General features: G+C 50.6%; 9 protein-coding genes across 9 annotated transcripts; 6 read left to right on the top strand and 3 right to left on the bottom strand.

Moving 5' to 3' along the window:
* Positions 1–894: 894 nt before the first annotated feature.
* BO97DRAFT_344851 (uncharacterized protein) lies at positions 895–2,000 on the top strand (the record flags this gene model as incomplete). Its single annotated transcript, XM_025691750.1, has 3 exons — positions 895–1,055; positions 1,115–1,351; positions 1,409–2,000. 3 exons carry the CDS (start codon positions 895–897, stop codon positions 1,998–2,000), a joined length of 990 nt encoding a protein of 329 aa, XP_025551695.1.
* A 488-nt stretch (positions 2,001–2,488) lies between these two features.
* Positions 2,489–3,933, top strand: BO97DRAFT_434498 (kinase-like protein; the record flags this gene model as incomplete). Its single annotated transcript, XM_025697682.1, has 6 exons — positions 2,489–2,733; positions 2,801–3,011; positions 3,047–3,134; positions 3,208–3,521; positions 3,577–3,742; positions 3,800–3,933. 6 exons carry the CDS (start codon positions 2,489–2,491, stop codon positions 3,931–3,933), a joined length of 1,158 nt encoding a protein of 385 aa, XP_025551694.1.
* A 167-nt stretch (positions 3,934–4,100) lies between these two features.
* On the top strand, positions 4,101–5,039 carry BO97DRAFT_59264 (DUF3140 domain-containing protein). Its single transcript, XM_025700929.1, has 3 exons — positions 4,101–4,364; positions 4,431–4,550; positions 4,640–5,039. Exons 1-3 carry the CDS (start codon positions 4,336–4,338, stop codon positions 4,839–4,841), a joined length of 351 nt encoding a protein of 116 aa, XP_025551693.1. The 5' UTR covers positions 4,101–4,335; the 3' UTR covers positions 4,842–5,039.
* Positions 5,040–8,857: 3,818 nt separating this feature from the next.
* On the top strand, positions 8,858–10,688 carry BO97DRAFT_434496 (extracellular dihydrogeodin oxidase/laccase; the record flags this gene model as incomplete). Its single annotated transcript, XM_025697681.1, has 3 exons — positions 8,858–8,914; positions 8,957–10,271; positions 10,324–10,688. 3 exons carry the CDS (start codon positions 8,858–8,860, stop codon positions 10,686–10,688), a joined length of 1,737 nt encoding a protein of 578 aa, XP_025551692.1.
* Positions 10,689–12,241: 1,553 nt separating this feature from the next.
* BO97DRAFT_390241 (glycoside hydrolase family 92 protein) lies at positions 12,242–14,876 on the bottom strand (the record flags this gene model as incomplete). The annotated part of the gene is made up of 6 exons (XM_025693755.1): positions 12,242–12,815; positions 12,866–13,549; positions 13,600–14,423; positions 14,472–14,581; positions 14,641–14,673; positions 14,726–14,876. The coding sequence occupies 6 exons, from the start codon at positions 14,874–14,876 to the stop codon at positions 12,242–12,244; spliced, it is 2,376 nt and encodes a 791-aa protein (XP_025551691.1).
* Positions 14,877–16,518: 1,642 nt separating this feature from the next.
* On the top strand, positions 16,519–19,021 carry BO97DRAFT_470347 (Zn(II)2Cys6 transcription factor; the record flags this gene model as incomplete). The annotated part of the gene is made up of 6 exons (XM_025699936.1): positions 16,519–16,575; positions 16,631–16,807; positions 16,925–16,976; positions 17,030–17,399; positions 17,449–17,919; positions 17,975–19,021. 6 exons carry the CDS (start codon positions 16,519–16,521, stop codon positions 18,882–18,884), a joined length of 2,037 nt encoding a protein of 678 aa, XP_025551690.1. The 3' UTR covers positions 18,885–19,021.
* Positions 19,022–19,029: 8 nt separating this feature from the next.
* BO97DRAFT_59156 (uncharacterized protein) lies at positions 19,030–20,398 on the bottom strand. Its single transcript, XM_025700928.1, has one exon. It carries the CDS (start codon positions 20,258–20,260, stop codon positions 19,175–19,177), a length of 1,086 nt encoding a protein of 361 aa, XP_025551689.1. The 5' UTR covers positions 20,261–20,398; the 3' UTR covers positions 19,030–19,174.
* A 3,026-nt stretch (positions 20,399–23,424) lies between these two features.
* Positions 23,425–23,992, top strand: BO97DRAFT_59130 (uncharacterized protein). The gene has a single exon (XM_025700927.1). The coding sequence runs from the start codon at positions 23,546–23,548 to the stop codon at positions 23,879–23,881; it is 336 nt and encodes a 111-aa protein (XP_025551688.1). The 5' UTR covers positions 23,425–23,545; the 3' UTR covers positions 23,882–23,992.
* BO97DRAFT_405470 (tetratricopeptide repeat protein) lies at positions 23,865–26,270 on the bottom strand. Its single transcript, XM_025695196.1, has one exon. The coding sequence runs from the start codon at positions 25,808–25,810 to the stop codon at positions 24,104–24,106; it is 1,707 nt and encodes a 568-aa protein (XP_025551687.1). The 5' UTR covers positions 25,811–26,270; the 3' UTR covers positions 23,865–24,103.
* Positions 26,271–26,635: the final 365 nt, after the last annotated feature.

Here is a 26,635-nt window from a genome sequence, read left to right as displayed (position 1 = left end):
ATGTGAGGTAATTAAGAAAACATAAAACTATAATTAAAAGATTACTTTATAAATATATACTGAGCCTGTTAATACTAATAAAATCAGCTTTAACATATATAGTTAAGGGCTGTAAGATTATATTTAGCTGGGCGGCTCTGCTCAAGTATAAAAATTACTAATTACGGGCTACGAAGGAACGCTAAGAGAAAAAGAGGAAATGAAGTTATTACTAGATACTTAATCTACACAGCTTCACTGTTAATAAGATAATTGAAGCTTTCCAGTAGGCTGGTAAGATTATTAAAGCATCCGGGATCAAGATACCTTAGTAGAAAGCCGGTAAGAAACCACCTTACTACTATACGCTACTGCGGTGTTCGGACTGTAATTAAATCAGCCATAAATATATAAGGTACTCTGCGAGGGATCAACACCAAGAAAACATGATTTTAACGGTGTAAATACGTTGATTTTTGGCTTCAAAAATGTATATAAACCAGAATGCTTGGCAAGGTGCGCCGCCCGCTTACACGCGCCACTCGCTTACCGATTACGTTACTAAGTTAGACCTAAAGTAGAAAGGGAAAGTCTCTGGATATCAGCCGTAATCCAGTTTATTAGCTAAACACCTACTATCAACCCGTATTGACACTGTCGATCATCCCACTGGGTCGGGAATTCTGCCACCAGGAGCTCCCCTGTCACTGGCTGCACCAATCACAGCCCCGATAATGCTTCATGGGATGGACGACTTTGCGTCATCATCGCGGGGTCATCAGGCGTCCATCTGACAGGCGATAATAAGTTTCTACTTCGTATTTAACGATCAAGCTCCCGGGATGTGCGACTTAGAAATGCTGGAACCGCGATCGAATTGACTTTAGAATCTACCGTAAACACAACTCAGCATCGATGGTGGAACGCAATATCAGTCTTCTCAGCCTGGACGGCGGGGGCGTCAGGAGCCTTTCTTCGCTTTACATCCTAAAGCATATCATGGAATCTATTGATGGAGAGAACACACCCAGGCCATGCGACTATTTCAATCTCATCGGAGGCTCGGGCTCGGGCGGGTGAGTCGACCCTGCGCGGCTGTTCATCAGCGGCATCGTTCGCCAGCTAATCTATATAGCTTAATCGCCATCATGCTAGGACGTCTCAAGATGGACATCGACCAATGCATCAATGCCTACCGACGGCTACTGAAATTCATATTCGCCCGGAAACGGCACATACCACTGACGAGCAATCTGTGCCGACAATCGAGATACGACGGACGGAGGGTAGAATCGGCGATGAAGGCAATTCTTCACGAGCTTGGATATGAGGACGATGTGCTTCTGAGGGACGTCGATCTTTCGTGCAGGGTGTAAGCATGCTGCCGGCTGAACCGTCCTTTCCAAATCAATATACTGACCAGACGTAGCTTCGCTTGCGTCACAGATGACGGATCCAAGCGAAATTCTGCCCCCCTGACGAGCTATCCTAGCAAATATTGCTCTAACGAGCTGTTCAAGACCGCGAAAGTGTGGCAAGCAGGCCAGGCCAGCTTGTCCACGCCGCCATTATTCGATTCTGTCCCCATCGGTCCCAGCGGACGACGATTTTACAACAGCATCACCGAAGCGAATAATCCGGTACGAGAAGTCTGGATAGAGGCCAGAGGAATCTGGCCCTCGGGCTCCTTGGACAGTCAGATCCAATGTCTGGTTTCAATTGGCACTGGTGTACCGTCGATCAAACGGCTCAACAAGACGATGTTTGGCTTGATCAAAACGACCCGAAAAGATTATGTCGATACGGAGAGGGATATGAATAAATTCATCAGGGAGCATACCGAGTTGGACGATGCGAGCCGTCTGTTTCGATTCGATGTACCCAATGGGCTAGCGGAGATTGGCCTAGATGGTGTCGACGAGCTCGATACTATAGTCGATGCGACCGAGGACTATCTTGCCAAGGAGCTCGTCTACAAGCAAATACAGCGATGTGGCATTGCTCTTGGTGGGTTCCGTTAGACCGACTTGGTCGTGTTTGTTTGCTTGCCAAATCTACTCGTGTTGTACAAATGAATCAGCGCATGATGGTACACACCTGACAGGAGCGAGTCATATGATAATGAGCTTGAAACTAAAGGCCTATAGTTGGGCCGGTAGTAAGGGAATTCGACAATATCGAGATGTGTGAATCATCCGGTCAAGTAACCACCTCACCGGTCGCCCACACATCCATGAAGCGTCACGAATCCACTTCGCCGTACTTCACGAAACGGCAGTACTAATGCGTTCGTGATCTCATGAGCCTCTTTTGCTCTGAATGAACAACAGCCAATACCTGTTCATAGAGCGGTCTCACGTGACAAGAAGATCCTCGCGGCCTCGTCTCGTCAGCCACCTTGTTTCCGCCTTCCCATCATCTTTATCACGACGTGGACCACATAGCCTGGGCTGAGCCATCTAGACCTGCAAGCTTTGAATGGCCATTCTATCTTTCGTCGCTTCAGACAATGTTGACTTCGCTTATACGTTCTCTACCCCAACTTGGACGAAAATGGAAGCCCCTCAACTTCTCGAATCCGAACTTCGTCCGGATTCCGGTTACTCAGAAACTAGAAGAACAGACCATGCCAGACTATGTTGCTTCTCGATATTATCCTGCCAAAATAGGGGATATATTGCAGGATAAATACCAGGTTGTGGGAAAACTCGGATTCGGAGCCAATTCGACTGTGTGGCTTGCACGAGACATGAGGTGAGCGTCCTTGGCCGCCTGGGGAAGTAACTATTCGAGTCAACTTGCTCAAATGCTGAACGATCAGGTACCGTCGCTGCGTCACGCTCAAGATATATGTCAAGTCTGCATCTATTGGACAGTGTTTGGACGATAAACTTAACATGTACAAACGTATAGAAGCAGGTTCCAAAAATCACCCAGGTTGCGGCGCTGTCCGGTCGTTACTTGACTCTTTCGACATTGACAGAGCTGAGGATAAACATAGGTGCCTTGTACATCCTCCTCTCTGGGAAAGTGTTTTGACCTTTCTGCATCGCAACCCGGTGCGGAGGTTACCCGTAATGTTCTGGCATTCATCCTCAAGCGACTATTCCTGGCCTTGGACTACCTGCATACAGAGTGCCAGGTAATACACACTGGTACATTTTCCATGCCAATCACATTGCTCCCGCGATTGAGCTGCGCAATTTACTTACGCATGGAACCTGTCAGACATCAAGGCCGGCAATATCATGTTCGGCATAGCCGATGATTCAGTCTTCGATGGCTTGGTCGATGGCTTGGTCGATGATGAGATTCGAATTCCTTGTCCGAGAAAAGAGCTAGATGTAAGAACGATCTACGTGTCCCAGGAGCTCGGATTACCCAAGGAATGGGGAGCCCCGGCCCTATGTGACTTTGGCTCCGCTATGCCTGGTGGCGTAGAACACTTGGAAGATATTCAACCCAACATGCATCGGGCGCCGGAGGTGATCCTTGAGGCGCCGTGGACATACAGCGTTGATATATGGAATATGGGATGCATGGTAAGACAATGAGCCCGCTATCTTATTTACAGATCTTCTGAGAATCTTTCCATAGATCTGGAACATTTTTGAGGGCGAAACTTTGTTTACCGGTTACGACTCAGAGTATCAGACTTATCGAAGTCGAGCCCATCTTGCGGATAATATCAGACTGCTTGGACCTCCTCCGCCTGATCTTATTGCCCGAGGGAAGCTAAGCCATAAGTTCTTCTCTGATGAAGGTGAGGCAATCTTTATGTCAGTGATGCCAATCCCTGCTCACCATGTTTAGAATTAAGGTGACTTCTGCGCTGGTATTCCATTGAAAGAACCCGTTCCGCTTGAGCAGAGGGAAACGACTCTTGAGGGGCAGGAAAAGGCCGATTTTCTACTGCTAGTACGGAAGATGTTGCGGTGGAACCCACCAGCGTAGCTCAGCCAAAGAGCTGTACAGGATGAGTGGATCTGTAGGCACACCCAGGTATAGGTACTCGGAATCCTCTTACAATGTTGGATCATGCTGTGTAGACTACTATTCTGTACTTGGAGGCGGCATAAAGCAGCAAAAACGGCCACCAATTCGCCACAACCACGAGAATCAAACTCAATTCTGAAGTGAACGGAACTCCTGCGGGTAGATTGCTCGAAGATCCATGATCGATCCTCGGGACCGACCGTGATTTACGCAGCTCAGATGCACTACACATAATGACGCTGATGTTTGCTCTCGGAAAGCGTGACGTCACGCTTGCCCAAGCCAAAGTACAAAACAGCTGGTAATTCAACCACTCACTCTTTCAAGCACCCACAGATCTATCCAGAAATTAACATCAAAATGGTCAAAAGCAAGGACACCGTTATCGAGTGAGCAACAAATCTAGCACTCACATTGTTTGGAATGGACTTAGTGCTGACCAACGACCAACCCAGCGAGTTCAACGAACTGGTCAACATGACCCCCAACGAGCTCCGCGACTGGCTACAGGAAGAACAGTCCCAATCCTCCGGTTGGAGTAACAATGAGTCAGGAGAGACCGTCGGCCATGAGAGGTAAGACATTTCCTCCCGGGATCATCCCTGCAGCCCCGCGGGTCATGTCTCATGTGTGCTAAGCTTGAGATGTGTGTGTCTGTTTCCAGTGGTCGCAAAATCGTGAGCATTCTCGAGAACAACCCTTCCAAGGACGCGTCCAAGTACTCGGAGGAGGACATCGATCACATGCGCCGTGTGGTGTCATACTGCAAGCGGCATCTCGCCCAGGAGGAAACCGCGAAGCAGAACACGGATAGTAAGAGCTATCGGTCTTTGAAAAATTGGGGCCATGATCCGTTGAAGGAGTAATTCTGGGAAGGTTTTTTTTGAGATGTGTATAAATAGGTACCGGGTATAATGTTGTATGAATTTAGCAGAGGTTTTGTGAGACTGGCTTAGTTGAGTATAGCTGCTCCCTTAAGTGGAACCTGCATGAGTGCTAGAAATAGTTCAGCGTAGTATTCAAGGGGAAATTATTCTTACTGATGGTTTCTTCGATATCGCAGGCTGATTCTTGAAGGAAGTGCTTTGTAGCCGCGCATGATCGCTCTGTCTCTTCCTGCTTCTAACCCATATTTGCAACAAACTTTCCGGAGTCATCAAGGACTTGGTCTTTCTGGAGCCGGTAGACATAAAGGGATCCTGATATAGCCGACATAAGAATCGGTCACACTAACGGTGCCGTACGGATGAATCGGTATAGGTCAATCGGCGATTTGATCTCCGAGAAGTGTGATACCTGCCAGTGTGCTGTTTGAATCCGTGCTACAATGTCCGAGCCTTGCAAGCAAACAGGCGGTGGAAAGCACCAGTCCATCAAGGTCGTCACGGATTGTAATCGCTTTTGCACCTTCTCCTGCTCTTCCTGCTCTTCTCCACACTCCAAACATTATATCGTGTAGAGCACGGAGCATGTTGCACTTGCAATGGAAGGGTGACTCGGGCATAGCTGAGCTCGAGTACGTAAATGGCATGGTCTAGTCGCGATAGCTTCATGAAGCCCAGACTAGTTGCTGCACAGACCGCCACCTTTTCGCAAGTACACTGCCAGGAGAACCGAGCTCGAACACTTCTAGATTCTGGCTTGCACGTCTTGGTCTTCTTGTCAACTTGCTAACCAAGGCAAATCCCACACCATAAGGATTGACCGACGGCTTGGCTGGCCTTTCACATGCTGCCGCATTGAGGTAATCATTGCACCGGGGCCTTCTGCAGCAGTGAGATTCTGGATGGGGGGAGCAGAAGTTGGGGGCGATTTGGAAGATAGTTATACGAGATTATAGTCTGTTTCCAGATTGAGCCAAGACGATCTGGAGGAGTTCTTCGTAGGTCAAAACAAAGGTGACGGATGCGATGATGGCGTGACCTCAAACAACGTGGGGAAAACCTGCCCGCAAAAAGATCGCCATCTTCGGCTAGCTCTTCCAGCGTCTTCCTTTCCTTCCCCTCCTCCCAAGTTCAACCCCCTGTTCCACAGCTCCAATGCTAGAAATGCCGATCCTTGATCTTGCTTATCGACTAGCGAAATACTACGTCTACTAGTCTACATTAGCATCACTGCTACGCGTGTGTAGCAAAGTCCTGATCTCACGATTGGCTGGCATGCCACGATCTGTAAGTAAACAGCTTGGCATCTTTCACCACCGCATCATTCACTGAAATGCTCCTTCGCGCCTTAGCTGGTCATCAGAGTAAGATGCACAGTCACTGGGCTGTTGACCTCAGTTAGAAAAACAAACCAAGATACCACGTGTGCCGCGTCTTGGTGGTGCTTAGCAGAGTGTCCTAAGGCCCAATGGCACGCGTTCGCAAAATTTCTAAGCGGCATCCTTTTAACAACATCTGGGAGTCCCGAGTGACGGACACGGACAGGGTGTTCCCAGCGATTTCCAATGGGGTCGATCCTGGTTACAAGCCCCCAGATCAACTAGTCGCCTCTATACCGAACCAGGAATGGTGCAGCACTAAGAGTCCATTCCGACAGCTAGACATCCATAGTTAGACATCCATAGCTAGAGGCATAGCTCGGCTCGTAGGTTTGAGGATGCCAGTGACTTTCGTGAATGGCGTTGTCCTCATAACACTTTTTGATTTTCTTTTGATGCAGAATCACCGCGCTACCCTTACCACGAGCACTCGGTTTGATAAAGGTACAGCGGGCACTTGGTTGGTTGCAAAACAGCCGGGCACGTGGCGGAGTGAACTACACGGGCCGGTTCCTTGTGCGACAGCTTGCGTTCCCTAGGACTCGAGAGCAGTCATTCAGGATTGACTGTAGTCCTTGTTTCGGTTCAATCCTTGGCCTTGCAAACGTACAGTACTATCAGAATTGATCAAGGCACCCACCGCAGGTCTTCTGGGCGCTCTGGGTGTTGGAGTGTACCCCTCGGGCTCTAAATGCTGGAGTCTTTTCGGGACATAAGTCATGACATCACGTCCAGCCATATTTGGTATTTTCTTCTCCGAGAAGGAGGGAAACAGGTGATGCTGTGCCAGCACATACTGATTGCCCCTACTTTTGTCCAGGTCCTTTGCTACCATTCGGGGTCTCCGGTGGGTTGAGCTTGGCTGCTTCCCATATCTCCAACTTTTATCCCAGATTCTGGCTTGAGCCGCCAGGCTACAAGTCACGTCATACGGCCCGAGTGGGCTTAGCTGGCCTCACTTCGCTAATCGGGTTCGTATAGAGTACATTTGACGGCTTTGCGGGGCCGCCCTATTTGCTAATCTATACAGGGCCAAGACTAGCGACTTAGTGCCCTAGGGTGGGACTGGGATAAGCCCACCGCATCAGCGACTTTTGTTGAAACGATGACTATCCAACGTTGGTCTGGGAAATGCCTGACAGGGCAGATCCCTCCATTACTCTCTAAAGTTGGTGGGCGATCAATCTTGCTTTGTCTTCGGTCCATTTTCGTTATCATCATTGATCCTCAGTTTCAGCCTTTTTCTTACCCTCTTATCTTTCTATGTCGCCCAATCACCTGGATATTCCTGAACGAGAACCTGCAGTTTGCCAGAGTCAAGCTTGAGAGAAATCCCGCTCCAATCGCCAAGGCCAGTCCTCACGCCATGGCCCCAAAGCTGCGGTGTCTCCCCGCAATTGGCCAAGGATCTTCTATCTATCGACAAGGTACAGCGTCCCACTCCATTACGTTAACAAAGAAATCCCCCTCTTATGAAGCTTTCTCTTCTTTCATGTTCTCCGCTTCTGAAGCCGTATTCTTTCTTGGTTTCTGAAATTAAATTATGCGCCCCAAGGTCGCTCCACTCTGAGAAAGGACATGTGAGTGATGAAACGCTCTCCAAGCTCCTCTTTGTGGGAAAATTTGATATCTGATACGTTGAGCGGGTGAGGAACATGTCTGAGCGGTGTCAGAGAGCCACGACTGGGGGTCAGCACCATTCCCAACGCGCCCGATATCAGCATCAGGCACGCCATGTGCCGGCGGACGTTGAGGAGGGGTGGAATGACTGGTTTTTGCAGGCTTGGAATAATGTAAGCACTTCGATACGCATTGTGCGCCACGAGAGTCGGGCTCTAAATTGTCCAGGTCCTGAGCCACGGCATGCATCTTCTTGGGGGCAAAAATCGTCGGGGGCCAACAACTATCCCCGGCCAATCCGCACAATCCCAATGCTGGATATGCATTTCTGGGGTTTGAACACTCGGTTTCCCATAGGTGAAGTTCCGAACACAGCTGATAGTTTCTCTGGGATGGAGATCCATGGTCGCTTATACACAGCCTTGGGTCGACCATCATGCAGAAGTACATATGCTACGAAGTCAAGGCTAGTTGCTTTTCGAGCAGGGCTTGCCATGTTAGATACGAGCATGGGTGGGTTGCAAACCAGAAATTGCAGCTCAGTTTGCTCTCTAGCGATATATCTATCCAAGAATTAAGAAAGTTACTGCGCTAGCGGCCATCTGGTCATGATCCCGTCGTGTTTGTTATTGGATGCCCCCGCCTCTCTCCCATGAGTGGGTGGAGATCCTTACAGCTGGGTAATTTCTTGCATTAGGGCTGCCTTGGCTCCGAGTATGAATGATGGGTCGAGAAGACCGATCAAATGCTTGGAACTCACCTAGAACTGCAAGTCACCCTTCCCCGGGCGAGCCAGCCCGAATGTCTGATCCATGGAGGCAGTGCAGACAACACGAACAAGAACGGAATCCTGAACAGAGCAGGACTCAGCGCTAGGCCCACTGGCTCACCCTCAGGACTGCTATAAAGCCGTGGCCCCGAGAAGGAAAGTGTCAGGAAGGGCAGTAATCAGTCCGTATACTTGTTGTCTTCGTTTCCCTTCCCCTCGTTTTTGCACCAATGCATTTTCTTGTACTTCTCTGGCTCTTGGCCTCATTGGCCTTGGGCAGTCCTATCGTGCATGATATATTCTCATCCGGACAAACATCACGATTGGAGGCAAGGAACAAAAACCAGAGTCAGTCGTTACAAAATTCTCGCGTCCCTTGGAAAGGGTTTGACATCAACACCAATTACTACAAAACTGCCCCCAAAACTGGGGTTGTCAGGGAGTACTTCTTCGACATTGTCAATACCACTCGCTCGCCGGATGGTGTCAAGCGGCAGGTGCTTCTTGTCAACGGTCAGTTTCCAGGGCCCACGATTGAGGCTAATTGGGGGGACACGGTGAAGGTGCATGTCACCAATCGTATGCAGAATAATGGCACTGCCATTCACTTTCACGGAATCCGGCAATTGAATAACAACCAGATGGACGGAGTGACTGCTCTAACCCAATGTCCTGTACCTCCCGGGTCGAGCTACACTTATGTGTGGAAGGCTGAACAGTATGGCTCGAGCTGGTACCATTCACATTTCTCTCTCCAGGCCTGGGAGGGTGTCTTCGGAGGGATCGTAATTCATGGCCCCTCAACGGTTGACTATGACGACGACTTGGGGGTTCTTTTTCTGAACGACTGGCTGCACGAGACATACCATAGCATTTACCAAGAGGATCTCAACAGTGGCAAGTTACCTACCATGGTGACGGGCCTGTTGAACGGCACAAATGTCTGGGTTCCTAAGCATGGCCCTACCGTTGGCCGACAATTCCACACGACCTTTGTCCCTGGTCGGAGATACCGGATCCGTCTGGTTAATGCCGCCATGCACACTCAATTCAAGTTCTCGATCGATAATCATGGCCTCACTGTGATCGCAGCCGACTTTGTCCCAATCGTGCCCTTCAAGACGAACAACGTCCCAATCGGCATGGGTCAGCGGTACGATATCATTGTAATTGCCAACCAAAGACCAGATAACTACTGGATTCGAGCGATGCCGCAGTCGTACTGCAGTAACAACACGGCGGCAGGCAACATCAAAGGCATTCTGCGTTACAAAGGGTCCAATCCAAACTCGGATCCGCGATCAAAGAAATGGGATTATGGAGGGGATGTCGACTGCCAGGACATCCCTGCGTCGAAACTTGTTCCAAAGCTCGCGCTGAACGCAGATCTTGGCGAGACAAACACAGTGACGTCGGGTGTCGGCTTCGGGCCCAACGGCAAGCCACCTATCTACCTCTGGAAGATGGGGGGTGAGATCTTCAATACCTCCTGGAGTGACCCGACTCTACTGCAAACCTCCGAGGCTCCTCAGAAGGCCAGCTGGGAGCCGGGCCAGGGAGTGATCAAGGCGAGCGTAGCCAATCAATGGACCGTGCTCATCATTCAGACGGTCATTCCCGCCGCCCATCCCATTCATCTACACGGTAAGGTCTTCAATGTTCCGAAAAGAGAATCCGAACTAATCCATTCCCTAAGGTCACGATTTCTACATCCTAGCCCAAGGCCTGGGAGTCTACGACCCCCTCACCATCAAACTCCAAACCGTGAACCCTACGCGCCGCGATACCCTCAACCTCCCCGCTGCAAAGGGAGTAGGCGGGTACGTCGCGATCGGCTTTCCGGCTGATAACCCCGGCGCGTGGCTGATCCACTGCCACATCGGCTTCCACGCGACGGAGGGCTTCGCGCAGCAGATCATCGAACGACAGAGTGAATTTAAGGAGTTCTTGGATAGAGATGTTCTTGAGAACACTTGTAATGCGTGGAACGAGTGGGCCGAGACGAATCCTTACGGGTTTCAGCACCGGGGTACGCATGGGCCTTACGAGTCTGGGATCTGATTCAGAGTAATATTTTTGATGAACGTCTTATGAGGCTTTTTTTTTCCGTTACTTATGACTTATGAGGTGGATGCTACTGCATAGAGTACGGTTGATGATACGATTCTGATGTATTAATGGGTAGTGGGTTGGATGGTTTGAAGGCTCCATGATATATACCTTCTACTGATGGTTACGCTGGTTGATTATGTTGCTTGTCGAAAAAGCATTTAGTACGGATATGGGTTGTACTTAGTTTACTGCATAACGTTGAATTTATGGTTCATTTGGGAATTGTCAGTATTGCTGTTGGCACGCAAAACATGGTAATGTGATGTGGTCTTGATTGAGGCAAACATAGTCATCAAGGTCAAATCCCATGCGAACGCAGAGAAGTAGAAGATAGAGCCACTCCAAGATGTAAGAATAACCTTTTCTGGCTATAACTCCTTCTACGAAACGTCTCCAGTCCAGAGAGTAGCATTCCCATCGGAAAAGCGTCAATCAGCCATTGCGTAGACACATGCAGACAATGAGAACTGAAAAACTGATATTACCCCCTACAAAGAGCGTATACAGCCCACTCCCCATCCCATTCTCAAACTCTCCCCTACGGTCCAACACACCGACATCCACATAGCAAGAGGTATAAGCACCAACCCACTGCATCCTCCACAACCGCCACTCTATTCACCATAGAACAGAAGGACAAACAACAACATCCCCCCCACCAAAAGAACCGAAAGAAAAAACCAAGAATAAGCAAGATAATATGCCCTATATATCCCCATTCCATCTCCAGACCAATCTCAAAATAAAGTAATCCGCCAATCTCAAAATAAAGTAATCCGGCAGCCTAGCCCACCCTCTTGGCGCTCCTGGGTAAAAGCCAGCACTTGCAGTGCCCACGCGTACGGTTGCGGATCTGATCTAGGATAGGGTTTGCTGGGTGGGGATGTCGCTTGGTTTGAGGTTTTTTTGGACTTCCGCCTTGATATATGGTGATTTGTTTTATTTCTGAGGGAAGGGGAGGGGTGCTGTTTGGCAATTCGGTGGGTTTAGGGTGGGTTTAGTTTGAATTGACTGGGTTTGATGGAATGACTGGATTAATTTGAGACTGAGATGGGACGGTACATTGGTATATGACTGCTGCTGTAAGTGTAATAGGATGTATCGCATAGCTGCCCTGTGGCTTTGAGAGGGTGTGTATATGGTTTCGTTGGCCTGGTGGTTGTGTGTTGACTTGGCTTTGTGCTCCTGGTTTGTTAGGAGTAGGGAGTGGTTGGGGAGTTGATTGACTGGTTTTCTAGGACTTTATGTGATGGTATTGTTATACAGAATGTGGTATGGTCGTTTGAGTCACTCAAGTAGCGGAGACTTCATAGGAGAGGTTCAGTATGGGGGAAAAAAAAAAGAGAGGGGAAATGGCGGGTATAAATGGAAGCAGAAGATTTTACTGATACTGCCCCTATACTCATCACCTACTACCTCAGATTTTGCTTGGCTAGCAAGTTCTCTCTATACAGTTGGCTTAATCTGTACCACATCTCGCTTCATGATTAAATGAATCGCTGTCAACCACTCATACTCGGCGGCAGATCCTCATCTCGGGTCCCCCAATCGCTCTCTGCAGCACCAAGCGTAAGCTCAAGCACTCCACCCTCGAAAAAAAAGTCATGGCTGATCCAGTTCTTGGTCCATGGTTGACCATCTCGTGTAGCGTTCTGAATGTAGATTGACTGATAGGTCGGGTCGAAGTTGACATTACGGATTGTCGCAACCTTCCCCGTGGCCTTGTTCTGGATGCTGACCTCCTTGAAGAATGGCGGATTGATCAGGTAGACATCTTGTCCGTGGACCGGAAACAGGCCCATCATGCTCAGAGCGGCGAACGCCCCCATCGCGCCCCCGTCGTCGTTGCCGGGGATACCTGACACCGAGGTGTTGAACTGGGAGGGAATATATGCGTGAGCTTGTTTGGTGGAGAGACCGGGGCGTCCGGCGTAATGGAATTGATGAACAGTGAGGAAGGCCTGCTCGTCGCCGACGTAGAGAAGACCGGAGTTGTGCAGGTATGAAAGCCGAGAGACAAATGTCTCTCGTCCACCGAGGCGTTTGATCAGGGCGGACATGTCTTGCGGGACGTAGCTACCGGAGAGTTAGTCCTGATCGCGGAGGCACAACGAGAAAATACTCACAATGAGTAGAGCCAAGCGCTACCCTCATAAGTTTCGTGGCCGTTGGCGTTGAGGTAGCACGAGTCAAAGTTCAACAGGGGGCTACAGAAGATCGGGTCTTGGTAGCCCCATGTTCCGTTCGGGTAGCGAGGCTGGAGGAAGCCAGTAAATCCGGTGTCTACCCCATTGATTGTTGACTGCTGATCGTCCTTGAACATGTTTTGCCAGTTCTTAGCGCGCTGCATGTACTTCTCGTTATCGCTCTGATGGCCCAGAGCTCGGGCCATCTCGGCAATGCACCAATCATCGTAGGCGTACTCGACTGTCCTTGAAATGCTGCGCGTGTGCAGTCCAACACCATAAGGATCATAATCATCGGTAGGAATATAGTTGAGTGTCTTCCAGCTAGTGAGGCCGCCGCGGCCCTCGACGTTCCAGTTTGAAGGCTCGACTTCAGCATCTTTCACCACAGCTTCATACGCGGTCGCCCAATCGATATCGCTCACGTTCTTTAAGAGGGCCTCAGCTAGAAGGACATCTGCATTGGAACCTCCCTGGGTGTAGCCTTTGCAGAGTGACATACGGCAATCGGGAAGATAGCCTTCGTGGCGATAAATGTCGATAAGACTCCGCAACATCAGAGACTGGGACAAAGGATCCGCCAATGTCAGCAGTTGATGGACACCGCGATAAGAGTCCCATATACTAGGTCATCTGTCAGATGTGAATCAGGACAATTTGAGGCGCTAACTTACCAATAATAGCTGTCATAGTACGGCTCATCACTTTGCCAGAGTGGGTTCTCTCCTGTGTAGTCCTGTGGGCTGATCATTGCACGATAAATGCCACTCCAGAACACTTTCTGCAGATCGGTCGAAGTTTCCTCTGAATTGATACTGATTGCGTTCAGTTTTTCTCTCCATGCATTTTCCGCTGCTTGCACTGTTCCATGAAAGTCAAAATTGGGCTGCTCCTTTTCTGCATTAGAGCACGCCTGTTCCACGCTTATGAAACTCACCCCAACCCTGGCCATAAGCGTATTATTATCTCTGGGAGCATCAAACCTGGCGAATGTACCTCCGCTTAAAGTCGACGCAGAGTTACTGCCATCTAAGGTAAGCGATAAGGCTGTCTGGTTCACACCCGCCCGGTTGTTTTGCCAAACGCCGGTGTCCCGGACTTGAGCCCCATTGAAGTCCGCGCAGAAATGCAGGTCATACGTCCCAATGCCGAAACTAGGACTGAAAGTGCCATTGCCTGTCAATCTTCCCGTTGACGGATCAACTGATGCTGTGCCGTTGGTGCGGGACTGAGGCAGATCCAAAAGGTCAACGAGAACGATAGGGCTTAGTGGCTCGCTAGAAGCATTCTGAAAAGTGAAACGATACAGCGCGGAATGGTTAGTAACGGTCATTTCAGCAAGGAGACCGTTATCTAACGAGATTGAGAAGTATCCTGGTCGAGCCTGCGGCGATGACCATGCTACAGCGCGAGCAGACTGCTGCCAGGCGCATTGGTCTAAGTCATCGCGGGGGCAGCTTGGGTGTACAAAAAGAGGGAAGTTTCCCAAAGAAGGCGACTGGTTATGGTGAGAAATAAGCTCTATCATCGGCTAAGATTAACTTACGCCACCAGTCCCAGAGTCATGCATGTGAGAGAATCCGGAGACGTATTGCGTATCATAGGCAAAACCGGCCTGATTCTCTCCAAGAGTATCTGCCACGGCTTTGGCCATTCCTGTATCGGAGTCAGCTACATAGAATAACTTGATCGGAGCTGGTTTGGATAGAACATACCAAAGGGCAAAGTTGCCCCAGCGAATGAGTGGCCTATGACAATAGTCAATTTATGAATCAGAAAGAATTCATGTCATGAGCCTACCTCCATTAGAAGTCCCAATAAGAGGGTCGATAAAATCGAGTACATCAAACGGTGTGCTAGGATCATTGACGACTCGTCCGGCCACAGAAGCAGAAGCTGAAACTGTTAGCCCAAAGGCTCCGAGAAGCCCTGCAAGCGAAGCTGGTGCCATTTCCAGAAGATCACCCAGGACCAAGTCAAAATATTGAGACCTGTTGGGATGAGTGGGAGAATATTGAATCAAGTAACATTCCAGAGCAACAAAGGGTCCATGGCACAGGTGCGGGGGCAACCACTATTCTTAAAAACAATGGGAACCAGCATTGAAGTATAGTAGAAGACCATCCGTCCTCGTTTCCTGTTCTCGTGTATCAACTAGGCCATCCTAGAATCAACTTGTCAATCATCCTAGTCATAACATAAACGAGCTGCGCGAGTTGGTATAGAGGTTCCGACCATGTAACGTTGGTCGAGCTACTGCATGTAACACAACCGCAAAAGTACGCTGCCATATTCTGCAAGGGATGGCTGTATCCAATTGCTGAAAGATAATGGGCTGTCATTGCTCAGGGCTGTCTCAACCTGGGTGGGGATGTTTCTCATAGTCGCTCTACCCCTTGTTAGCCTGGAGACTAAGTCTTCAATATCATCCCATGACTCCCTAGTCGGGCCCTTGACCCCCCAGAGAATTTCAAAGACCGGAGGATACATTACTGTGAGGGATTATTACTTTTTGATCTTGACGGACTTCCGAAGTATGCTTGTAAGCTTTCTGGTCCATGATTCGAAGATATGCTCCTGCCGTTGCTGGACCTGTGTCACATACCAAGCTCCATCCTAACCAAGCTTATTTCGGATATAAGGCTGCATAATCTTCCGCGTACTCTCGACAGTTGACATGTAATCACAATGATCCGGGGATTTGAGCCGGAGTTGTTTTGCCATCGAAGGTGCAAGGCGCATGTGAAAGAGGCGTCATTTTCTGCTGATCAAGCCTTCCCGTACAATATGCATTGTCTGATGTAGCATGTTTGCAATTGATTGCATTTATCACAGACATCAGACAAAGATCTTGAGGTTGCAAGGTTGAAACCATGATTTTTGCTTGGAAGTGCTGATCGATTGCTTCTTCAAGAGCTCCAGTGTGCACACTTGATCTGTTCTTGTGATACTTCGCGTCGCTTGCGGGCGGGGACGATGCGTCGGCTGACTAGAATTCGAGATCACGCTGTATGAGCTAGACTCCACAAACATGGTAGTCGCAGGTTACATCAACTTTGAGCGAAAACACTTAGCGTACATCGGTTGCAGGTAATCATCTAGTCGACCGTGGGCGTGTAGTTCCTCCGCTTTGTGGAGTGGCCGTATACTTGGAGCGGGCCACGATCGGCAGTCATCACGGTACCATGGATATTAACAAGTGGAATAATAGTTGTATGATATCACTTGGTTCCCGTTCGCGCGCAGGCTCAGAGACAGTGACTAGTCTTTGGTCATAGAAAGAATGATAGAACAATGCCAAAAAGATAACCTGCGAATGTCTTGCCTAGCCTAGCTTGTACTGTATAACAACAAACGATGGAACAATGCTGTTCCGGGAGCGGGGGAACTTACCGCTCTGAGCGGAAGGATCGCCGCCCTTGTTTAGCCGTGCCAAGCTTTTGGGAGCTTCAACATCCTTATCCTTATCATGAATCTCCACCACCAGATGATCATGGCTATGTCGTCAGTCCCATTGCGCTGAAATGCGGTGTTTTTCAAGCTTCGCGCAGGAGACGTAACCTTCATCAATTGCGGCCCACCCAGTAGACAGGATGCCGGGGGTTCCGTCTAATAAGGCATGTGAGCGATGCAAGAAAAGACACCTTAAGGTAAGTTTGGTCGGACTACTTTGCTCGGAAATCAGGTTGTCGCTGATCATATCAGTGCGATGAGACACGCCCCAACTGTCAGCGCTGCTTCAACGCCGGTGTGGACTGCCCGGGCTATATTCAAACTCGAAAATTTATTGATCAGGGTGCTGCCGTGAGGCGCCGGTACGCCCCCTATCATGGAGAGGGTGGCTCAAATCGTCATCGCAATCAATCAGATGCACCAACGAATGTAAGTCGTGATCACTTCTGTCTCGAGGATATATGAGGTGGTAATTAAGCATGACATCGTAGCTCACATCCCACTAGACGCTTTTAGATAATCCTTCGGGCACAAATCATGATCCAGCAAGGCGGACAATGCCAAGTCCAAATCAGTTCCCCTTTGGGGCAGCAACGGCGTCTGCTTCTGGCTCGACTCTGGGAATAAACCAGCTTCTCTCGAAATCTCCAGCGGGAGACTCGCCGCAGTCGAGTTCACCGAGTGCAGGCATGCAAGCGCGTCCTGTTGTCCGCACTCCTGAATGGTTCAGTAGAGAGTTCAACCCGACCGGCATTGTCAGCTCAGATCCTCTCATTGCCCCTAGATGGGATGATGTTCGAAACTCAAGCAATACTAATCACACATTCAATGATGCTTCCTATCGCAGTGCTAGTGCTACTAGACGAGGCCAGGCTTCATCACATGCGGAACATTCCCCCCAAAGCCCATCTCAGGCGGACGAAAATGAAAGCATACAGGACATGTACTCCGATCTCATAACAGGCTCTGGGTACGAAGAGTCCTTTCTAGTACGATACTATGTTGAGGCATTAGCACCTTGGTACGTAATTACTTTAACGCATCTGACCGATATGCTCATCTATGTGCAGGTTAGATCTCTCCGACCCTCGCAAATTCTTCGCTACTCATGTTCCCCTCCGTGCCAAAGACGATGTGGCTCTTCAATACTCTATCACTGCTCTTGCTGCAAAGCATCTCGGCAGAATGAAGGGGGTAAAAATCACCGAAAACACCGGGTTGTTCACGACTCCCGCGATGATGGAAACGTATTCTGACGTCCCGGACGCGGAATGGCTTCATAAAGCCACCATGTACGTCTACTTGGCTGGTCAGCGACTGAACACTGCTTTATCCGAGTCCTACACAGCAGTATCTAGCTCTGCTGTGTTAAAATCCCCTTTCGAGACTATCAATGACTGGCTACGTTCCCAAGCCAAGAATGTTCCATCCGATGCACAATCGCAATCCGCTCTTGGGAAAAGGCTAGAAAATGCACTAGCCGTGTCAACAATACTTAACCTGTATAAAAGCATGGATGAGCCTGCAGAAAATTGGCGCTCGTGAGTTCAGTCTTGATAACAAATGCGATTCTCGGCACAGACTAACAACACAAAGCCATCTCTTTGGTGTCAAACCTCTTTTTGAAACAATAGTGCAACTATATGACAGCATGACACCAGCCCCTGCAAGCTTCCCATACGGGGTCGTCGCAGCCTTCTGGAACTTTGCTCGCCAGGACTACTTGACTGCATACCTCAATCGCGTACAAACACAGCTTAATCCTAGCGACTTCGGTCTTTGGAGGTCTGCCGGCATACCTCTCGATGACGAAGGGAACATCGGGCATTACAGTGACACTTTTCCTCTCCAAGAGGACCTTTCTTGTCAATCGCTGACATGGCTTTCATGTAAAGTCGTCAACTTCCTGGCCAACTCAAAGAAGTCGCCACTGGAGCAAATGGTTCGCTCGCCCTCGAATGAGACTCCGGAAGACTCATCGCCATATCCCACGACATCAACCTGGTTGAGCCTCTCCTTCGAATACCAAACGTGGGTCGAACGACTCCCGGAATCAATTCGACCTTGCGTGCGGCTTGAGAAACCCAAAAATCTAGCAAGCCTGCCCGAGGCGAGTCCTGTTCCGTTTCCCGAGATATTCTTCTCGATGCCGTCATATGCTTTCGCCATGCAGCAGTGTCACTTCGGCCGTCTTGCATTGTCTTTGAACCGTCCAACAGATGCGGTCACTGCTCCGAGCACCGCATTTGACCGCGTGCAGGGCTATCGCGAGCTGACCAAGGAGGTCGATTATCGATGCCGGGAGATTATCGGCATTGCACTGGCCCGACCGCAGAGCTGTGCCCGTGTCTACATGACTCCTCTGCTGTTCGCTATGGGCCAATTCCTTGAAGCTCCGGAGGAACGCCAGATAGTGGTGAACCTCCTGCGGGGCATTGAAGCGGATCTAGGATGGGAGACCGATTCGAAGATCAAAAAGCTACAGAGGCTATGGAGTCATCAATAGCTGTTCCTACCGCGTTCATCCCCGGCTGCGATCCAGAGCAATGCCAGAAAACATGGATCTTTTGAATAGGTCGTGCTTGTTGGGCCCATGATGCTGGACATGATGCTAACTCCAGTGTATTTATTCTAAGGTTCCGTTCTGTATATATGAAAACCGATGCAGGAAGTAGACGGCGGAGTCGTCCATGCATGATAGATTGCAGGACTAGACATGCCGGGTATTAGATTGCATTTCGTGTAAATCATCATGACAGACCAGCTGTCACCCTCAATCAAGTCTTCAAGTCTACATCACTCATCATCCTCATCGGGATCATACAGATCCAAATCCAAGGTAGCCTTTGGCTTCGACGGCTGCGGCGGCGCAGCAACCGGCCTAGCAGAACCACTACCACCACTCGCGGCAGTCGACCCAGCCAACGCCGCCGCCCTGGCCGCCTCACCCGCATGTCTGACCTGCTCCCCGACATCCCCAGCCGGCGCAGGCACAGGGCTCGCAACGCCCCAGCCCTCCGCCTCGCGAATCAACCTCTCGACCTCGCGATCGACCTCGAAACCCGGCCTACCCTCGGCAGCCGCCAGCTGAATCTGCCCCATCAAGCCCATGCGAATCCGATCCTCCATCGGGTAAGGCAACATATACACCTGCCTCGCCAAATTCGCACTCTCATCCAACCACGACGTAGCCCCCTTCGTCACTTCGGCGACGGGCTCGGCATTCGTATCGCCATTCGTCCCGCCTGTCCCTGAGCCCCCAGCAGTACCCTGGGTCGTTGTAGCCCCCATCCCCCCCATCTCCGCATCCTGAGCCGCCTCATGCCGTCTCGCCAACCTCTCCTCAACACCAGCAGCGGCATCCGCGGCCGCCTGATGGTTATACTTGCTGATACGGCGCGCAAAATCCAGCAAAAGCTTATAGTCGACCTCCTTCACGCCGCGCAGCTCCTTCTTCTTCTTTCGCTCCGCATCCCGCATCTCCATATCCCCATCGCCCGCGCCCACAAGCGCAATCTCATCCTCCTCCTCGTCTTCCTCCGAATCCTCCTCCGAGTCAGAATCTGAATCACTATCCGAATCACTATCCGAGTCACCGCACACACCCCGCGCCTGCTCTTCGTAGTCTACGACCTCGCGCACGATGCCCCGGACTTTCTCTTCGAGGGATTGCGCCTCGGCGCGCAGGTGCAGCAGGCGCGCGTAGTTGGCTTGGTGGACGCGGAGCAGGTCGATCGAGGAGGTGAGGGTGTCGTCGGCTGCGAGGAGGTTCAGTGCTGCGGTGGGGGCGCCCGACGCGGTCGGTGAGGTGGTTAGGGTTGTGAGGAGGGCGTTGAGCGCGGATTCAAGCGTGCGGAGGCTGGTTTGGATCGTTGTGTCCATTTTCTTCTGCGTGGTAGGTGAGGAATCGGGGGTTGTTGTGGTGGTGGTAGCGGTTTTAATGGCCGTAGTGTTTAGAGTTGAGACATGTGGCTTTTTGGTTTGGGAGTGTGAGGTTGAAAGGTTGAGGTGGGTTCAATTGGGCGTGTTGTTGAGCTTGAATGCTACAGCTACGTCGCAGGCTATTGTTTGCAAATGTGCACGTGATGAGCGGTTGCTGGTTGGTCACGTGGGAGGGGTTATTGTCGTTGGATACCGCCTTGCGGGGACTACTACTCCATATAGCTATCTAGATAGTATACTCGGTAGGTGCGTGCAGTCGCACCTGCCGATGAAGTTTGATCTTCATATATGCTTACATTTGACAGGAGGTACCTAAGTCACCACCGCATGAGTAGACCAAAAATTACCTCTTGTCTCTTTTTCTTCTATGGTGCTGGGCTCAAGACCTTTACAAGCCTCAGTCAATTAATTTGTCTAGACCATTGGAAACAGGAGTACTACATGTCATAGCTATATTCTACAATAGTAAGACAAACATGGTAAATGTTCACACTTATCTGTCTACACTTGCTGGCTATGAGATTGAAAATTGACTAAATGTCCTTACTAGCAACATTGTGATCTTGTCAGTCTCGAGCAAGATCGCGGTTATTCTATTCTAATGGAAGCGAAAATGGACCTTCAGAGTCCACAGGCGCAGGATACTGCAATCTCCAGGACCACTGTCGCAGAACTTTCATGATTCCAAAGGTGTCGTTCTTGTTCCAGCCCCGATTTATCGCTGCTTTCTCTGCTGCGCGTAGGTAAGGCGCAATCACCGCCCAAGGCTCGCGCCTTGCATCGATTGCGTGCAAGAGCTGCAGGACAGCGTCCTTCTTCCCGCATTCTACAGCTAAGTACAACGGTGAATTCTTCGGGGCACATCGTGGCAATGGGTCGGCTCCGCGACTGAGCAGCAGGGGTGTGCTGGCTCCAGACGAGAAGTACGCCGATCTGGCTAGGCCGGTGCATCCATCGACTGATCGGTCGATATCAAACCCGTTCCGTAGAAGGACATCAAGGGTAGCGCTTGCGTCTGCAATATTAACCGCATTTTGTCTCCATGAATAGCGCCCGTCAGAGTTTGCAGCCCTTTCGATAACATCTACCCATGGTTGCACTGGCACGCGCTCACGGAACCCCAGGTCGATCGGGTATTGTACCATGCTTGCCTGACCGGTCTCGGCAGCTAAACCAATAGCACGCTCACATTCTTCTGCGTCATAATTCTCTGGTAATAGTTGCTCATCCCATATTCCCTGCTGGAGGAGGAGCTCGAAGACAGCCCGGCCGCCCTCGACGGCAGCGTGGAGGAGGTCGGGGCCCAGGTACACTCCAAAATCGAAGCCATAGTCCAGAAGCATCTGCACCGGCGCAGTCATACCAGAGACCACTACATCGCGTGCGACCCTAAAATCCGGGTACAGCGTATAAGACGATTCTGGTCCTGCCCCCGCCTCCAGTAGGCGACGGAAGATGCCCTCAAATGGAGCAGCCAGCATCAATACATGTTCCTGTTGCCCGTACATATCTTTTGTCCGCATGTTTGGGTTGGCTCCAGCCTCGAGCAACAGTTCAATGAGGGGCTCGAAGCCTTTGCGGGTCGCTTGGATAAGTGGCTCCGGCCGCCAGGTTCTGCTCCTATCAGGGTCTACGTCTTCTCTAAAGGAAACCTCGGAGCCATGATCAAGCAGCAGCTGAACAATCCCTGTATAGCCTTCGTCCGTGGCTAAGCTTATAGCTGTGCTACGATCATAATCTGAGTCCCAGAAGATAGTGTCATTTTCTTCTGATCTATCAAAAAGAAAGGCATTCGCGTCTGAATTAAGTTCATTCAGAAGATCACGGACAACAGTAATGTCCCCAAGTGCGGCCGCAACACACAAACTCGCACCCTTGTCTGTTCCGAGCTGGTTGTAGCCACCCCCTTGCTCCAGAAGAAGTCTGACTACCTCCCGGTGATTGTTTACGGTACTGTGTACGAGGGGATGTGACTTCAAAGGCAATGTCTTGATTGATTCCACTACTCCCGCCGCTCCGAGGAGACATCGGACGCTCTTGAGGTGGCCATTCCTAGCAGCCACGTAGATAGGGGTGAAGGGAAGCAGACTGTCACCGAATTCAAACCTTGTATTAGGATCAGCACCTCGACTAAGGAGGAACTCTATCACCTCGTCTTGGCCGTTCTCCGCTGCAAGCACCAAGGCAGTCGAGTTATTGCAGCTCTTAGCCTCAATATTCGCCCCAGCACCAACAAGCAGCCGCACGATTGAGAGTTCGCCATACTTTGCCGCGTGCATTAACGGGGTCCTCCCGAGATAGTCACGAGGAAAGTCAACCTTGCCCTTCCTTGGCAAGTGCTGCAGGAGAAATCGAACCAGCTGTTCATGACCGTGCATCGCAGCCAATAGTATAAGACTAGGGTACCCGTTGCACACAGGGCCGTCCTCGGACGAACTGGAATCGTCATCCGAATCGACACAAGCGGGGTCGTAAGTCCAGGTTTGGACCTGCCGAAGATCGACCCCCCTCTCCCAAAGAAGCTTTACAATCGCTTCATTGCCATTGATGGCCGCCAGCGCTACTGGTTGCCATGCCTCTTGAGGATCGATGCACTCCGTGGGCGAAGCTCCCGCATCAAGCATCAGCTCAACGGTTTCTACCGAGTGATTCTTGATTCCCCAGTTCAACGCAAAGCTGGACCCATGCCGGACGTTGTGTTGGTACAACATGGGGTTGGCTACATAGTAGAAAGCCCTGTTGGTGCGGGCGAATGCACTCATCTCGCTCTCATATTCCAACAACTCCACGACCATCATGAGGAGCTCATTCGGCAGCCTCGTAAGTCTCATGTTTGCGGTTGTGTCACGAGAATCTTTGAGAACTGTTCTTGCAACAACATACCAGACGGCACTGAATTACAGATATATCTGCGAGAGCAAAGTATCATGATGCTTAAATATCCATCACGCGAAGACAAGACGATGCCTTTGTCACCCTTGTAGACGGGAGTTTTCAGAGGTCTGGAAGTAAATACAATACAAAGGTCACTGAACTCGACAAAGAGCATGATCATCACTTTAACCATGAAAGCATGATGTCTTAGCCAAGTGCGTGCAACTGAAAGGTAGCTCTTGAAGTGAATGCTTTTCAACCCGCTTATTGAGCGCTATCCTCCCGAAGAGGTTGTTGTCCAGCTTCAGGATTCGATGAAAGAAACTCGAAGTTCGACAGCATATTTGTTTGATGCAGGTACGTGACGCCGCAGAACCTTGCAAGAATTGGGGAGCTCGTGGAAATTTGACGCAGCATGCACTTACCTCGAGGAAATTAGTTACCTCCTCCTGGACCGGAAGGACAGACTCGGGGTCATGTGACCACTCTCGACATCAAGACATCAGTACCCTGTACCTAGTAGCTAGATGGTACGTGGCAGTGCTTTGCCCTAGGATCATGAGGGAAATCGTGGACTTTGTCCGTTATGAGTGGAGACGTGACATGAGGGACGTGAACTATTGCCCTGACTACCCGGATATCAGAGAGTGTCCCTTGTGTATACACCCGCCTGCGGGAGATTGTTGAAGTTTAGAATATAATTTTTGTGGTTACCAGCAATAGACAACATCGCAACCAACGAGCCTTACGGAATAGACCCGAACTGCTCCCATCTGTGATAAGGCTCCTCATAACCAATAGCAACGGAAGGCTGCATGCCAGATACCGTCCTTCTGAGATTAGCAGAACAGAATGCAAGCCGGCGCCAATTACGAAAAGTCAAGCCGTAAGACAGCCACTATCCTTCGCTTATTTCTGTCCGACACCGAGACGACAAAAGCAAGACGATTTAATGGGGACATCGGCCCGAGCCAATGCCATCCTGAGCTGCAACCCCAGGATGCGCGCCTCGGGTCCACGGCCCAATCGCACCAGGCATTCATGGTACCCATGCAATGACCACACATTATTGGGATGCTGTTTGGCGCGCGGTAAGGTATCATCCACCCCCAGATCAGCAGCATAGACGTCCGCCGCCTCTTCCACAAGCCCTTGCTCCAACAACAAGGCGCCATGAACATGGCGGATGGGCTGCATCCAGCCCCACGGCTCGTCGTACGGAAGTTTATCGTAGAGACTGGTGGCGTGGCTCAGATGCTGGAATGCCTCGGTGGTATTGCCACGGCGGTATTCCAGCTCGCCGTCGAGCATGGCTTGCGCAATAGCTAGGATGTCAACACAGGTGTTGTTGTGCAAGGTGCGGGATCGCGGAACTCGTTTGAAGGCTGCACGGAACAGTTCCTGTTCTTTGCCTGCATCGCCGACTCTACCCAGTGCAGCCAAGGCGACAGCCTTCCCGTAGTGGATCACGGCGGTGGTTACGCAGTATAGCTCTTGGTCGTCTGGAAGTTTGGTTTTGAGGAGGACTTGCCAGCGTCCGAAGCGGATCAAGACATGTACGCGCATGGGCACGAAAGACTCTAGGAACATGGCCATGGGGGGATGTGGCGTGCGTAGTATTTCATCGGAAAGTGACCTTTCCAATTTGATCGCGGTGTCTAATGCGACCTTGTACTGCCCTGCGAGCATAGCTGCATAGATCAGGAAGTGATGGTTATGGGCTCTGTACATTGTATAGATGCCCTGGGGCCGAGACAGCGCAAGATACTTCTCGTCAGCACGCACAGCGTCCGAGTTGGACAGGATGGCTCGCTGGTAGTCCCCGCAGAGAATATCAATATGAGTGGGCATATGATGGAGATGTCCAGAGTCAGGGACCAGCCCACGGAGATGATCAGCGATCTGCAACACCGTCTCCGGCTGACTAGACATCTCCATGAGATGGATGTATACGTGCAGCAGGCCCGGGTGTGCGCAGCCGCCCTCTTCAGCCAAAGCGCGGTGAAGGACATCCTTGGCCTCCAGCGTACACGACCCTGCCGTAGGATGTCCGGTGTGCAAGTCCCAGAGCCGCCAGGGTGTTAAATTAATGAGGCTGTCGGCATATAATGCAGTGACATCCAGGTCGCCTGGGAACCTTTCATATGCCACCCGCATTGCCTCTGCATATGACTTGCTCCATGACTGGAGCTGCTGTGGATCCTTCGGCGCATGTTTCTGAGGAAAGCGGGCTTGAAGTGCTCGAATGAGGCCTTGCTCCACTGGCGACGCAGATCCGCTGTTCTCCAGGGCCTGGATAAGCGCCGAGTGTGTGCGGCTTACCACCATATCCAATGCCTGAGGCGGGAAGGCCTCCCACGACATGTTATAGTTCGGCCCGAGCGCAAACGCGAGTCCCCAATACGCCATGGCACATGTCGGGTCGTGCGCAATCGCTTGGTTGAAGCATTCCGCCGCCTGCTCATGGTTGAAGGCATAGCACCAGATGAGGCCCCGGTTGAACCAGATCTGCGCGTCCCGGCTAGCGGTAGTGACTGATCGATGGAAGGATCCGAGGTCATAGTAAGGAGTATCCGCGGAAATTGCGGCGAACGGCCTGTTGAGGTTCTGAGTCATTTTGATTAAAGTCTTACATGTTGTAAATCCGGCTCAAGAAATGTGGCACCTGGTAGATAGATGGAGAGATAATGGTTGTCTATAACCAGCCAAAAAGACTTGTTAGTCATCGAGCCGTCATCTTGTGATCCGTGACATCAAGACACGGGGAGCGGGATGGAACCAAGACAAAGAATGGTAGGAAATGGTTGTACGAGGAGGATAAGAGTTCCCAAGGTTGCTGCGCTGTGTTGTGTACATCGACCTGGCCCTCCATATTAATGGTTCGTGTAATCTGTGGCCGAAGTCCGATAAAGAGGAGGGGAACTCCGAGCAAGGCAGCAAGAAATCTCACGGCAGCACCACAACAATGTATAGCGAAGGGATGAGGCAGGCATACCCAAGCATTTGCAAGCGAACTACAAGAGGAGAAAAGGAGGGGCGACTGGAGAGGTAAGTTTAGCCGAGCAACGGGGCAGACTAAAGAGGGGAGGTGCAGCAAATACGAGGCGAAAGTGGGAGAGGAAGTTAAAGCTGAATAAAGTGTCAAGGATGTCAGTTGGAATCTCGTGACGTGGCTTGCTAGTCTCCTTCGGTGGCTTTGCCGACAGGGACGGGAAGGGTCTAGCCTCTGAGACTGACTAGAGTCTAGCTGTCACCTTCAAGGTTGACTTTTCCACTGCCCCAACTCAACCAGCACTTACATTTCTCCCTCTTCGGTCCAAAAATATGCTTTCATCAATGGCGGAGATCTCAGGTCGACCATAGTGAGCCGAGCCCAGTGCCCGCAATTCGATCGTACAGTAATCTGCTGCTTCGGCACGAACCTTGCCTGCTCACGCCAAG

This window comes from Aspergillus homomorphus (assembly GCF_003184865.1).
Source record: "Aspergillus homomorphus CBS 101889 unplaced genomic scaffold BO97scaffold_17, whole genome shotgun sequence".
Lineage (NCBI taxonomy): Eukaryota > Fungi > Ascomycota > Eurotiomycetes > Eurotiales > Aspergillaceae > Aspergillus > Aspergillus homomorphus.
This window is presented reverse-complemented; position numbering and strand designations above follow the sequence as displayed.

Excerpts from the sequence above, each read along its gene's own strand:
- BO97DRAFT_59130 (XM_025700927.1), top strand. The coding sequence starts at position 23,546 with ATGCAGGTACGTGACGCCGCAGAACCTTGCAAGAATTGGGGAGCTCGT.
- BO97DRAFT_59264 (XM_025700929.1), top strand. The coding sequence starts at position 4,336 with ATGGTCAAAAGCAAGGACACCGTTATCGA. Across the intron at positions 4,365-4,430 it reads AGCAAGGACACCGTTATCGA|CGAGTTCAACGAACTGGTCA; the intron begins GTGAGCAACAAA and ends CGACCAACCCAG. Across the intron at positions 4,551-4,639 it reads GAGACCGTCGGCCATGAGAG|TGGTCGCAAAATCGTGAGCA; the intron begins GTAAGACATTTC and ends GTCTGTTTCCAG.
- BO97DRAFT_405470 (XM_025695196.1), bottom strand. The coding sequence starts at position 25,810 with ATGACTCAGAACCTCAACAGGCCGTTCGCCGCAATTTCCGCGGATACT.
- BO97DRAFT_59156 (XM_025700928.1), bottom strand. The coding sequence starts at position 20,260 with ATGGACACAACGATCCAAACCAGCCTCCGCACGCTTGAATCCGCGCTC.